A 14522-nucleotide genomic window follows, 5' to 3' on the forward strand; every position below is an offset into this window, starting at 1 on the left:
TCATCAAGACATAGATTTTATCAGGGATGACTCCCTTTGTAGTCAATTGTGCCCCAGAAATAAGCCAGCAACTCAATAGTCACTCCACCTTAACCTATTGGTTTAATTGGTCTAATGTCTGTCTTCAACAGGGTGACTTTGCCCAGCAGATTACGCTCATAAAATGTTTTTGGGACTAGAGTTATCTTGGCCCCAGAGTCGAAGAGCATGCTCACTGGAGCATCATTGATCAAAACTACCTCCTGAGGGCCATCACTAGCATTCCCTGTGACTGGGAGAATATGGTTTCCTTCCAATTCTTCTTCATAAAGATCAACTTCCCTGACTTTTCTATGCTCGTTGCCCATTCTGCAGCTCTTTGAGACGTGACTTTTCTCTCACAAGTTTTGCACATGGCCTTCCAGCCTGGGTAGTCTTTAACCTGTTGACTGCAGCGCGAATTGTGCCGCGGTGCGTGCATAATAATGAGTGGGCGCGGTTCGGGGGGTCCCCAGCCATCCTCCGCACATGCTCACTGTGACGATGGATGGCCGGGGACGTCCGATGCACGCAACGGTTAAAGTTGGCCATAAGGCCAGAGTTGCCACACCTGAAGCACTTCCCATGAAAATTCGTTGTGTTAAAGGGCTTTGAAGTGGTGCTCGATTTGGGTTTAACGAATCTATCCACCAGCAATTTGACATTAATATTCTCCTTTTTTCACCTGAACTGTCTTTGTGTATAATATCAACACATGCTTTTGAATGCTCGTGACTTTTGGCTATGGTCAGCACTTCTTGAAGAGATGGCGTGTCTTTTTGCCACAGGGCGTGTCTCGTTTTGTCGAGGGCGCATCCTAACATGAACTGATCTCTTAAGCACTCCTCTAAAGCTGCACAAACATTTCACTTGGAAGCCAATTTGCGCAAGGTAGTTATGTACTGTTCCACCGACTCATCCTGCCTTTGCATTCTTCTCCCGAAGTGACATCGTTCAAGGACAGTACTCACTTTGGGGAGGTAGTGCAAGTCCAACTTTCTGATGCAGATCTCATATTCATTAAGAGTGGCAGAGTCACTACCAGAGAGTTCAGGAAGGTGTTCAAAGAATTCTTGTCCCTCAGAGCCCAAACAATGCATTAACCATGAGGCTTTCCTCTCTGCACTTAAGGAAGTGCCACAGACACAAGCATAATGTGTGAAAACCTTCTTTCACTTCAGCCACGAGAGAGAAGGAACTCCTGGAGATGTCAAAAAGAAGGGAGGGGCAGTGACATTTTGCATGATGTAGGTACTATGTTTTGACCTAGTTACTACTTAAGGGTGATCTTCAGTGATCTACTTACACTGCACAATATCCACAAACCTTATAAGCTGTGCGCATCAGCGAAACTGCGTGAAACTTCAGCAATTAAAATGTAGGCCAATGCGTACAGTCCCAGAAACTTAATTTGCTGTGCGCATCAGCGGAACCATCAGCCCGATTACTGATGGCACATATTTATACAGGGAGGAGTCACTTTAGTCTGATGCTCAATTACATGTGTAGATGTGAGTCTGGTGGTGCCTGATAACTGAAAGACACATATTTGTTTACCTACAATTTCATATATGTCTGATTTATTATTCCTATTACAGCACTTCTACCTTGAGAAGGCCCATCCTAGACAAGTGTGTGGACAAAACACATGCCGACAAATCAAGCACAAAGGGATTTGGACATGGTCTAGGGACGCTAACAACAAATCCTACATCAAACCTCACGTTTAATTGATGGAGAGCAAAGAGCGACCTGAAGCGTAATCCTGAGAAAAAATAACCTGGAGAATTGCTGAAAATTAAAGTAAATTAAATAAAACTAATAAAGAACTGCATAACCACAGCTGTGAGACCTGGAAGCCGGTTGTTTCTCAATATAGCCCTAGTTTGTGATTACCTTACAGTGCTCACATTATCATCCGCGCTAGAAGAGATGGGAGCCTGGGGTGTCTGGTCACAGAAGCTCATTTACATACAAAGGGGGTGACAGCCTGTTCACAACGCACAGCACAACTTGCTTACGTAAAGTGCTAGTACACAGAACAGGGTAAAGTCTTGTGTCGCTTTTTTTCATGTTCTTTAATATATCCTGCACCTCGCTCTCTTCTTCTCTTTCTCTCTTTTCAATTCATCATAAATTGCTCAAATTCACTATTGCTTTATCAGCACGGCACAAGTTGTGGGGTAGCCACAGTTTGAAGGGGTCCCCCCACTATTATCTAGAAACGGGACTCAGTTCCATCTAGCTCCTTAGCCTGCAAATGATAATTGTTACTTTGTGAAACACTTTGGGGTTTAGGGGATGAATAAGGAATAACTTCAGGAAACAAACGCAAATTAAAAGCACATTTTATTTATTCACTGAAAACTGTTTAAAAATGTAATTTCCAAGTTCCACATCTCTGTTTAAAAATATTTACACTTTCAGTCATTTCCGAGTTTAGTTACAAACTAATAGTGGGAAAAACACATGATGTATAAAAACTGAAACCAAAAATGTATTTTTATATTATTTTCATCAACCTTTCACATAAAAATTATTATAATGGCCTGACATCACTCCTTGTGATGTCACTACATGTCACTACACGTTACTGTGATTTGCATATGATAGTGAGTTCCTTCACTATTTTACTTACTTGTGCCCTATTTATTGGCATGACATGGGTCTATAGGTATTAAAAATAAACATATAAATTCACAGGTATTCAGCCTGTTTCTCTGGTGATGTCACACATTGACATGTATTCGGCTGCTTCTTCTATTTTTGGGTGAGTACAAATAACGTGCCGTTCCCCCTCCTTCCTTTTCTCTATTTTTCTCCCCCTTTCTTTGTCTCTCTTGTTCTCTTTATCTCTCCCCCTCTCTATCTCCCACACACTCCTGTTAGCGTTAGCTTCATGAATGTCACTGCTACTTCTGGCATTCATACGACAAATCCTTTAGAACATTGGAGGACAAGGGACAATCAAGTGTGGAAGACGAGTTGCTGGGACTGCAACTGATTGTCCAGTCACATATATACTTTTGATGTGGGATTTCGCTATTTCACCACATTCTTCAAACAGAGTCGACTGCTTACAATGGCTCAATTCTGGTAAAAAGTAGAGTTTGGCAAGTCACAAAATAAATAGGGTGAGCCATGTCGGAGAGGAGCCACGGGTCACAGTTAGTTATAAGGCCCGAGGCATGAGCTGATCCATCAACCGATAACAGAGTGTAAAAGATGCAGAAAACATTACTTAACCCCTTCGGTGCTCATGACGGAACGGTTCCGTCATGAGCGTCGGTTGGCCTGTGCTCATGACGGAACCGTTCCGTCATGAGTCCATAGGTTCTTTAGAACCTTCAGCACTGCAGCGGAATTCGCGCAGCACTGAAGGGGTTAGAAACAAGGTATATGCTCTTTTATATCTCAAAACAGTTTATTTCTTGAACACCTGTGCTTCACTTTAGTACATCACATATACAGCAGTGGCATTTGTTAATAGTAATATCTACATTTTACCAATGAAGTTTCCCATCTCCAGAGCCCTGACAGCATGTCCACTCTGGGTGTGTTTGGCTTATAGGTTTTATCACTAATCCGACAAGTTAGCTGAAGATATCGTTGTTAGTCCCAGTATTGTTCAGTGTTGCTTTTACAGATGGTGTGGTCAGGTGCGATTGAATGCTTTTCTTTGTATCTCTTCTTCACCAAATAAAAATCAACAATTTTTCTTTTCTTTTAGTCCACATTGTGCTAGCCTCCCACTGTGTATCCTGGTGCATCATGCTGCTTTGCTATGTGTACGGAAGTGAACAATCACTGAAAACAAACACATTTATAATTCTGTAAATACTGTTATCTGTTTTCCTTCTTTACTGCTAGTCCGGTCTTCTATCACCTGGCATTTCAATGTCCCACATAATTTGAATTGAATCTTTTTCCGTAATTCATTCCTCTCACAATAACTGCACTGTTCTGCTCTTGTCTATGTCCTCAGATGGGTCAGTATTATTTTTGATGTTCTTAAGTTCTTTCCGGAGTCTCTGTGTTTGCTGATGTGTTTGGAGGTTTGATAAGTGACTAAAGCTCTTCTTGCTTCACTGCCGCTGAATAGTTTTCCCCCGTGTGTGTTCGCAGATGTCTTTGTAGCACTGATAATTGACTAAAGCTCTTTAGACATTCATTGCGCTTGAATGGTTTGTCTCCTGTGTGAGTTCGCTGATGATACCTTAATGCTGAAGAGCTGCGATAACTACTGTCACATTCACTACAATGATAGGGTTTTTCCCGTGTGTGTTCGCTGATGTGTTTGGAGGTTTGATAAGTGACGAAAGCTCTTTCCACATTCACTGCAGTTGAATGGTTTTTCCCCTGTGTGTGATTGCTGATGTCTTTCTAGGTGTGATAATTGACTAAAGCTCTTGACACATTCATTGCACTTGAATGGTTTTTCTCCTGTGTGAGTTCGCTGATGAATCCTTAATGCTGAAGAGCTGCGAAAACTACTGTCACATTCACTACAATGATAGGGTTTTTCCCCCGTGTGTGTTCGCTGATGTGTTTGGAGGTTTGATAACCAACTAAAGCTCTTCAGACATTCACTGCACTTGAATGGTTTTTCTCCTGTGTGAGTTCGCTGATGAATCCTTAATGCTGAAGAGACGCGAAAACTACTGTTACATTCACTACAATTAAAGGGTTTTTCCCCTGTGTGTGTTCGCTGATGTGTTTGGAGGTTTGATAAGTGACTAAAGCTCTTCCCACATTCACTGCAGTTGAATGGTTTTTCCCCTGTGTGTGTTCGCAGATGTCTTTGTAGCACTGATAATTGACTAAAGCTCTTTAGACATTCATTGCACTTGAATGGTTTGTCTCCTGTGTGAGTTCGCTGATGATACCTTAATGCTGAAGAGCTGCGATAACTACTGTCACATTCACTACAATGATAGGGTTTTTCCCCTGTGTGTGTTCGCTGATGTGTTTGGAGGTTTGATAATTGACGAAAGCTCTTCTCACATTCACTGCAGTTGAATGGTTTTTCCCCTGTGTGTGATTGCTGATGTCTTTCTAGGTGTAATAATTGACTAAAGATCTTGACACATTCATTGCACTTGAATGGTTTGTCTCCTGTGTGAGTTCGCTGATGATACCTTAATGCTGAAGAGCTGCGATAACTACTGTCACATTCACTACAATGATAGGGTTTTTCCCCTGTGTGTGTTCGCTGATGTGTTTGGAGGTTTGATAAGTGACGAAAGCTCTTCCCACATTCACTGCAGTTGAATGGTTTTTCCCCTGTGTGTGATTGCTGATGTCTTTCTAGGTGTGATAATTGACTAAAGCTCTTGACACATTCATTGCACTTGAATGGTTTTTCTCCTGTGTGAGTTCGCTGATGAATCCTTAATGCTGAAGAGCTGCGAAAACTACTGTCACATTCACTACAATGATAGGGTTTTTCCCCCGTGTGTGTTCGCTGATGTGTTTGGAGGTTTGATAACCAACTAAAGCTCTTCAGACATTCACTGCACTTGAATGGTTTTTCTCCTGTGTGAGTTCGCTGATGAATCCTTAATGCTGAAGAGACGCGAAAACTACTGTTACATTCACTACAATTAAAGGGTTTTTCCCCTGTGTGTGTTCGCTGATGTGTTTGGAGGTTTGATAAGCGACTAAAGCTCTTCCCACATTCACTGCAGTTGAATGGTTTTTCCCCTGTGTGTGTTCGCAGATGTCTTTGTAGCACTGATAATTGACTAAAGCTCTTTAGACATTCATTGCACTTGAATGGTTTGTCTCCTGTGTGAGTTCGCTGATACCTTAATGCTGAAGAGCTGCGATAACTACTGTCACATTCACTACAATGATAGGGTTTTTCCCCTGTGTGTGTTCGCTGATGTGTTTGGAGGTTTGATAAGTGACGAAAGCTCTTCCCACATTCACTGCAGTTGAATGGTTTTTCCCCTGTGTGTGATTGCTGATGTCTTTCTAGGTGTAATAATTGACTAAAGCTCTTGACACATTCATTGCACTTGAATGGTTTTTCTCCTGTGTGAGTTCGCTGATGAATCCTTAATGCTGAAGAGCTGCGAAAACTACTGTCACATTCACTACAATGATAGGGTTTTTCCCCCGTGTGTGTTCGCTGATGTGTTTTGAGGTTTGATAACCAACTAAAGCTCTTCAGACATTCACTGCACTTGAATGGTTTTTCTCCTGTGTGAGTTCGCTGATGAATCCTTAATGCTGAAGAGACGCGAAAACTACTGTTACATTCACTACAATTAAAGGGTTTTTCCCCTGTGTGTGTTCGCTGATGTGTTTGGAGGTTTGATAAGTGACTAAAGCTCTTCCCACATTCACTGCAGTTGAATGGTTTTTCCCCTGTGTGTGTTCGCAGATGTCTTTGTAGCACTGATAATTGACTAAAGCTCTTTAGACATTCATTGCACTTGAATGGTTTGTCTCCTGTGTGAGTTCGCTGATGATACCTTAATGCTGAAGAGCTGCGATAACTACTGTCACATTCACTACATTGATAGGGTTTTTCCCCTGTGTGTGTTCGCTGATGTGTTTGGAGGTTTGATAATTGACTAAAGCTCTTCCCACATTCACTGCAGTTGAATGGTTTTTCTCCTGTGTGTGTTCGCTGATGAATCCTTAATGTTGAGTAACGACTAAAAATCATTTGACATTGATTGCAATGGTATGGTTTTTCCCCTGAGTGTATTCGCTGATGTCTTTGTAGGTGGTCTAATCGACTAAAGCTCTTCCCACATTCACTGCATTTAAATGGCTTTTCTCCTCTGTGCGTTCGCAGATGATTTTGTAGGTGTGATGACTTACTGAAGCACTTTGCACATTCACTGCACTTGATTTTTTTTTCTCCTATGTGGTTCCACAGATGGCTTTGTAGGTGTGACAAGAAAGTAAAGCACTTTGCACATTCACTGCACTTGAATGGCTTTTCTCCTGTGTGTGTTCGCTGATGTCTTTGAAGGTGTGATAACTGACTAAAGCACTTTGCACATTCACTGCACTTGAATGGTTTTTGTCCTGTGTACGTGTGCTGATGAAGCTTGAGTAGTGATGACAAACTAAAGCTCTTGCTGTATGTGTGTGATTCTTCTTTCTTGGTTAGTCTCTGTGGGTCAGGTATATATTTATCTACATCCCTTGACTGTATTTCCTGATGGGCCGACATGGCTGTTAAAGCACTTGTGTGTTTCTCACACACTTTATATGTGCGCAGTATTTTGTACGTTTGATTTATGTTTTAACAATAAAATACAATAGCCACCAAATATTTGCCACACTCCTAATACGTAGAATGTGTCTTTGTAGGGGATTGTGCCTTTAGATTGGATTATGGCTATGCACGCTTGCGGGTAAAGATGTATCTTACTTCTGGCCGGTTCAAATTTGGACAGTCTATTGTATTGTAGATAGAAGAGCTCCTCTTTCCATTACCCGTCAGTTGTCTGCCTCCGTTCTGTTGTGCTTTCCGCTTGTTACTGTGGTTTGGCCACAAAGAGTTTACAATTCACCTAGAGCACGGAATGATGGCTTGTCTTCCTTTTAGAAAATAGAGCACTGCGATAATCACATCATACCGATACATTTATCAAAGTTTGTATTTGACACTTGTTTATACAGGAGGTGGTTTGTTATTGTTGTTGCCTTAAATTTCCTAAGGTCATTTCTTCGTCTTGTGGCGTGGAGGTGCACAGCTCAGCGTCTTACAATCACTGAACTGCCGTTGATGCTTTATCCGGGATCTGTCAGTTTGTGTGCAGGTTCCTCTGTCGCCGACTGCGCTGATGTTTTCCTGAATATTGTAGCTCAATATTTCTGCTATCATTGAAGATTTACAGCATTCGCTTCATTATTGATGGTCAATTCATACATTCAAGGCTTGTTTTCTGTTGGATGTAAAGATATTTAAAATTACTAAATTGAAACAAAATGGAATGAGAATTCACAATATTTAACTGGTTGTAAAAGACATTTCAGGGGAGATTTACCAAATCTCCACGCAATGCAGCGCAGGCCTCCCCTTGCGAGGCTGCGCTGCGTGACATGGAGGGAGCAGGAGAGCACCATATTTTCAAAGATATGGCTCTCTCCTTCCCTTTCCCTTGCGCCGGCACTGATTACAGCAGCCCTGCGCCATGCACACACCTTAGCACAAGAGCGCTAGGGTGTGTGTGTGTGAGTCCAGCATAGGTTTTGTACAGGAAGGACACCCTACCTGAACAAAATACTATGCCTAGACATGAGGGAAACCTTTTCCAACGTTGTATGATTGTTACACTGTGCAGCACGCATGCAAAGTCAGAAAAGGAAGGAGAAATTAAAGCATTTCTCCTTCCAAGCGCTTAGTTTAAACGGGCGCAGTTTTTTCACGCTAAACCCAATCTACTGTATTTGGTAAATTGAGTTTAGCGTGAGAAACAATGGGTGGTTGACGGGAACGCCCATGCCCCACCAGTGGCAGGCCCCAATGTGCAAAGTAACGCGAAGCAGTGCAATGCGATACTTCACATTACTTTTACGCTATTTGCTGGAAAGAAAATTAGGACAAATAAATTTTGCACTCTTTTGTGCCACTTTTGTGACGCAAACACGACGCAAAATCTTAGTAAATCGCCCCTTCTTCTTTACTGCCTTTGAACTTAGTAGGGAATATTTCATAATACACAAATATTTAACTAAAAGTTCTGGTGATCAGGTGACATCTTATTAATGTCTGAAAACTAGGTGATTTAACAGTGTTCACTGAGTAACTTAGCAAAGTAAGGGTGCTCGGAGCTCCCAAGTGCTTAAGGTTTTGCTTAAGATAGATGCATACGGTCAAGATTTCATTCAAACAACAATAGAGTTTAGAAAAAGAGATGGACCAGGCGGGGCTGCAAAATTTCCAGTAACTCTTTACGAAGTATACAACGAAAGTAACTCCATTCACACACTTCTCATTTCTTTCCTATTCACTTAAGATTATCTCAAATACCAACTCCTGTCTTTACCTTGCTGTTCATAGGTCACCTTTGACACTTTCAACAGCTCCCTTGGTTCAAGCATTTTTGGTTTCGTCTAACCTGGAAGAGTGGAACATTATTGTGGTTTGTCGGGGTTTCCTATCGCCATAACATCTGTCCATCTCCCTGAAACTAGTGCAGCTTACAGCACCCGGTTCTGGCCCGGAAAGTCTGGATTTTCTGAGCTCCGTAGAACATGAATACAGTTCTTCCGCATACTACAAGACTCCAAGAGTCCACGCTACAAGTGCTGCTGCAAGGTTTAATTAACCCACTGCCCCTGGCAAATGCCAAATAGAGAATAAACATCCAGCCTGCAAGAGCAGAGTGCAGAAAGCATTTCAAGCTCCTCGAGGTACATGGACTTTCTCTGTCTGTCGTAACTGAAGATGTTAATCCTTGGTAACATCTATCGCCTTTGGACAAGGTCCTCCATTTTACTATCAGAATGTAACTCATCCTGCGCAGACACAAACCCTCAAGTCTGTATTGCATGAAGCTGGGTGGTTCTCACGCAAAAGAGGGCCCTCCACAAATTGCTGACATTTTCTTACACCCCCTGGACAGCCGTGGCAACACACAGACCACCCACACCCCCTCAGGGATCACCAGTCCATCTGCCAGGATCAAGACTCGGATCTTTCAACCTTCTCTGTTACCGTCTTTGGAACGGCCCGTCTCTGAGAATCGTGGAAGTTCCACACTCAGTGAGCTCAGAGTTGCCTTGAAAAACCATCTCATGAGAGTGCAAGAAAAGAACATTAAGTGACACGCACTGCACAGAAGTGTAAATATATCTACCATTATTGTTCCATGTACCATTGTCCTACTGCTGATGTTTTGACATGGATGTTTTGCCGTCTATCACAGCAGCTTCTTCGTTATAGTTTGTTTTCCATCATACCTACTTACCTATGTACTGTTTCTGACCCTACAGCATCTCTGGCAGACATGTTGTGCGGTCTGTTGCCACATAAATAGGAAGTAGATTGTTACTGCAGGAAGTTTCCTTGCAGTCAGATGCACTTGATTGGGATAAAAAGTACCATGTTTGTTACAAAAGCTGCAACTATTGGAATAATAACATACCAAAAGCCGCACATACAGTGCAATAACACAGACCAGGTCCTAGAAAAACGTGATGCAAACAATGCAATAACACAAGCCAGGCATTGCAAGAATATGACACAATCAGTGCAATAACGCAGGCCAGGTACTAGGAAAACGGGACTCAAACAATGCAATATCACAGGCCAGGCATTAGGAGAATCCGACGCAAACAATGCAATAACACAGGCCAGGCACAAGGAGAATCTGATGCAAACAATATAATAACACAGGCTGGGCACTAGGAGATTCTGATGCAAACAATGCAATAACACAAGCCAGGCACTAGGTGAATCCGAGGCAAACAATGCAATAACACAGGCCAGGCACTAGGAAAACGGAACGCAAACAATGCAATATCACAGGCCAGGCATTAGGAGAATCCGAGGCAAACAATGTAATAACACAAGCCAGGCACTAGGTGAATCTGATGCAAACAATGCAATAGCACAGGCCAGGCACTAGGGGAGCAAGCTATCTTATCACCAGCAAGGGACACCACAAGCTCTGCGCAGCACCCTGGTAGCAAAGGAGTCCCAGGGTCCACGTCGGAAACGCCGCTAGTGCCATCAGCCTATCCAGGCGCTCAACCTCAGTGTGAGGACTGCCTGCCCCAGCATCCCTTGATGTCACCGCGCTCATACCGCTGCCTCTCCCCCCGCAGTGCGGTACGCGTGCGGACGAAGCCTGGGCCAAGGGCTGTCCCGTCCTTGCCCTCATTGCCAGGAAGAGGCAGGGCAGGGCTACCCCCCTTTCCACTGGCATTAGGCATCTTGCCTACTCAGATTCGCTGGACATTCAAGAACTGTTGTGGACAAGTCAAGGTACTGTTAACGCGGTTATCTCCCAGCATTGCCCAAACTACTCTTTGATTCTAAATAATTTCGCTCTCTCTCCTGAGGGGTTTGCGGGGCCGGTATAAGGATGGCCTGAGGGTTCTCATTGTCCACGGGGCCAAGAGGCCTGTTCATTGCTGATTGTGTAGACAGGTTGCTTTAGACTTAACTTGCACTATAGAGGTAGCACGGGGAAAAGGAAAACTATGGAGGGCAGTGGGGGAGGTGGCGGGAGGGATAGTAAAGGGAAAAAGGCTAGGAAGATACAGAAACATGCAGGGAGTAATTGTGTACTGGATAGGATAGACACCCGCATTAGCGAGTGAGAGGACATATTAGTGACAGATACAACCACCCATGTAGCAAATACTAAATCCCCACAACGCTCTACCCAACCAGCTAGTTTAAACAACCCTACTACGGCCCACCAATTAGCTATTCCAGCTATGTTTCATAACCCACTAAAACAAGCGTTGTCATAGCCAATGGGTCTCGCCTTTGGGACCTTATGTGTTTAGCCAGAACTTTTGGCTATGTTGCACAGCGTTGTGGCTGCTGTGAATTTTGTTGAAAAGTTATAATAAAAAGTGTTAAGCATTTTTGTTAAGTTTATACAAACGAAGACAACATTATATACAACTGAAAAACCTGATAAAAAAGATTTTAACATAAAAAATGTCTTCTACTTTTTTTGTACTTGCACGGCTGGCAACTTTTTCCTGCCTGTTCTCATGCTTGTTTGTTATAATTTTTTTGTTATGGGAAAGCAGGACATAAATAACGGAGGAGTGCAGGTTGGAAAACAGTAATTTAATTAGAACACGAGCAGCGGACGGACACTAGGGGAGAATCAACAGATGCCAGATTCCAAGGGCAGACTGACGTGATGATTAGGTGATGCACTGATATAAAATGGTGGTGGTGAATGATGACTAGTGCTCAGGTGGTGACAATATATGTTGTGGATTGGAGGTACGATTGTAGAGTTGAAACATGTTGTTTGGTGTGTAATTAAGCAGTGTGTTTTGGAAATGTGGAGTTGAAATGTGTGGCCTGGAACTGTGGTGTTGAGTGAAATTATGCTTAGGAAAATTGTGTCATGGTGTGGAGTGCATTTATGTTGATTGGTGGTATGTGGTATAGAGGGCATTTATGTGGAGTGTATTTATGATGCATTGAGTACAGTGCAATTATATGGCGTGTAGTTATCTGGCACTGAGTGGTATTATATGGAGTGTATTTATGTTGCATTGAGTAGAGTGTTATTATGTCGTGTAATTATGTGGCACTGAATGGTATTATATGGAGTGTATTTATGTTGCATTGAGTAGAGTGTTATTATATGGTGTGTAATTATGTGGCACTGAGTGGTAATATGTGGAGTGTATTTATGTTGCATTGAGTAGAGTGCAATTATGTGGCTTGTAATTATGTGGTACTGAGCGGGATGTGGAGTGTATTTATGTTGCATTGAGTAGTGTAATTAGGGCGTGTAATTATGTGGCACTGAGTGGTATTATGGGGAGTGTATGTTGTATTCAGTGGAGTGTAATTTTGTGGCATTAATTGGAGTGTATGTTGCATTGAGTGCAGTGTAATTATATAGCATATAATTATGTGGCACTGAGTGGTATTGTTTGGAGGGCATGTTGCATTCAGTAGTGCAATTATGTGGTGTGTAATTATGTGGCACTGAGTGGTATTATTTGAAGCATATGTTGCACTGAGTGCAATTTAATGTGTAGCATATAAGTATGTGGCACTGTGTGGTATTATGTGGAGTGTATTAATGTTGAATTGAGTAGAGTATAAATATGAGGCGTGTTATTATGGCACTGAGTGGTATTATGTGGAGTGTATTTATGTTGAATTGAGTAGAGTATAAATATGAGGCGTGTTATTATGGCACTGAGTGGTATTATGTGGAGTGTATTTATGTTGAATTGAGTAGAGTATAAATATGAGGCGTGTTATTATGGCACTGAGTGGTATTATGTGGAGTGTATTTATGTTGCATAGAGTAGAGTGTAATTATGTGGCGTGTAATTATGTGGCACTGAGTGGTATTATGGGGAGTTTATGTTTTATTCAGTAGAGTAATTATGTGGCACCGAGTGGTATTATTTGGAGTGTATGTTGCATTGAGTGCAGTGTAATTATGTATCAAATAATTATGTGGCACTGTGTGGTATTATGTGGAGTTTATTTATGTTGCATTGAGTGGAGTGTAAGTATGTTGTGCGTAATTAAGTGGCACTGAGTGGTATTATTTGGAGTGTATGTTGCATTGAGTGAAGTGTTATTACGTAGCATATAATTATGTGGCACTGACTGGTATTGTGTGGAGTGTATGTTGCATTCAGTAGTGCTCAGCTGCCTTTAGGGTAGGTTTGCGCTCTACAGATACCACATATGTACATAAATATTGAACCAAAGCCAATCAGGGAGGTTCAGTGCTAAATATGTCAGACAATGAGTGCATTTCACTTGTGCGAGCAGTGTGCGCAGCCTCTCGTCGGGTGGATGGGGTGACCAATTCTCTGTGTTGTTGGGTTTATTTCATTTACTGAACTGACTGTGTTCTTACAGAATACTAACTCTGGTGTGTGACTCCTTCTGCGGCACAGTGACTGAATCGAATCATTTGACTCGATTTACAGTGAATTAAAACCAAATGCGTCTAATTAGTAAACGTGAGAACTAGAGAGAGGGGGGCTTAGTTCGAATAAAGGACAAGAGATGGGAAGAGATAATAGAACATTATAAGGAACACAGAAGAGCAGGTTTAAAGAACAGGGTGGAAGAAAGGGTGAAACCAGGGTAAGAAAGATTGCCCCTTGAGCATCAGTTTCAGGAGCAAACTCAGAACTTTTAGAAGCTGCAGCGTCCCGCGAGTGGTGCGCGCGCTCGTGTGAAATCTGACACAAAACAGATGGCACACTGCGCACCGCTGCTCGTAACCGCAAGCCGTAGGCCTTTTCACACGCTTCCAGAGCGATTCCAAGAGGTTTTTTTCCTAGAGCAGCGCATGCGCACATGGTTTCAAAGGTCAAAGCACATCCACTGGGTCATGGTTGACAGGGTACCAGTGGATAGTTTAAAAACCAACAGCGTCAGTCCCAAAACCGGGAGTGATCCAGTAAGATAACTCCTACATTTATTCCCATTTGCACATCACTGTTTGATACTTTACAACATGAGATATCCCTGAACATAATGGTGCATATTACTCTGATGATCAAACAAGCTGTGAAGGCGTGCTTGAAGCAACTTTTTCTGTCACACTCTACTGACTTTGAAAATAGTGAATAAGAAACACCGTAAGTCAAACTCTAGGAAGAAAACAAAGGATGTGACTGGCACCAGAATTTTAGCTAAAAAGAGAAAGGAATGAAGCACATTGGCTGCCACCAGGGCCTGATCTCATTCCATTCTCTTGGCTTATGGGCAACATCAGAGGAAGAAGCTCCCAAAATACTTGATGGCCTAATGATGCCCGGACCATCACTTCCAAGTTTGTCAATCCAGCAAGCAG

At 42.4% G+C, this 14522-nt stretch overlaps 1 protein-coding gene across 1 annotated transcript in view; it reads right to left on the reverse strand.

The window, feature by feature from the left end:
• Positions 1 to 2350: 2350 nt before the first annotated feature.
• Positions 2351 to 14522, reverse strand: part of LOC144806215 (uncharacterized) — a 123264-nt gene continuing 111092 nt past the window's right edge. The window contains 2 exon segments of the mRNA XM_078672620.1: positions 2351 to 4291; positions 4293 to 7928. Of these exon segments, the coding sequence (XP_078528746.1) occupies positions 4087 to 4291; positions 4293 to 7210 (3123 nt within the window). The 5' untranslated portion in view covers positions 7211 to 7928 and the 3' untranslated portion in view covers positions 2351 to 4086.

This window comes from Lissotriton helveticus (assembly GCF_964261635.1).
Source record: "Lissotriton helveticus chromosome 1_1 unlocalized genomic scaffold, aLisHel1.1 SUPER_1_unloc_53, whole genome shotgun sequence".
Lineage (NCBI taxonomy): Eukaryota > Metazoa > Chordata > Amphibia > Caudata > Salamandridae > Lissotriton > Lissotriton helveticus.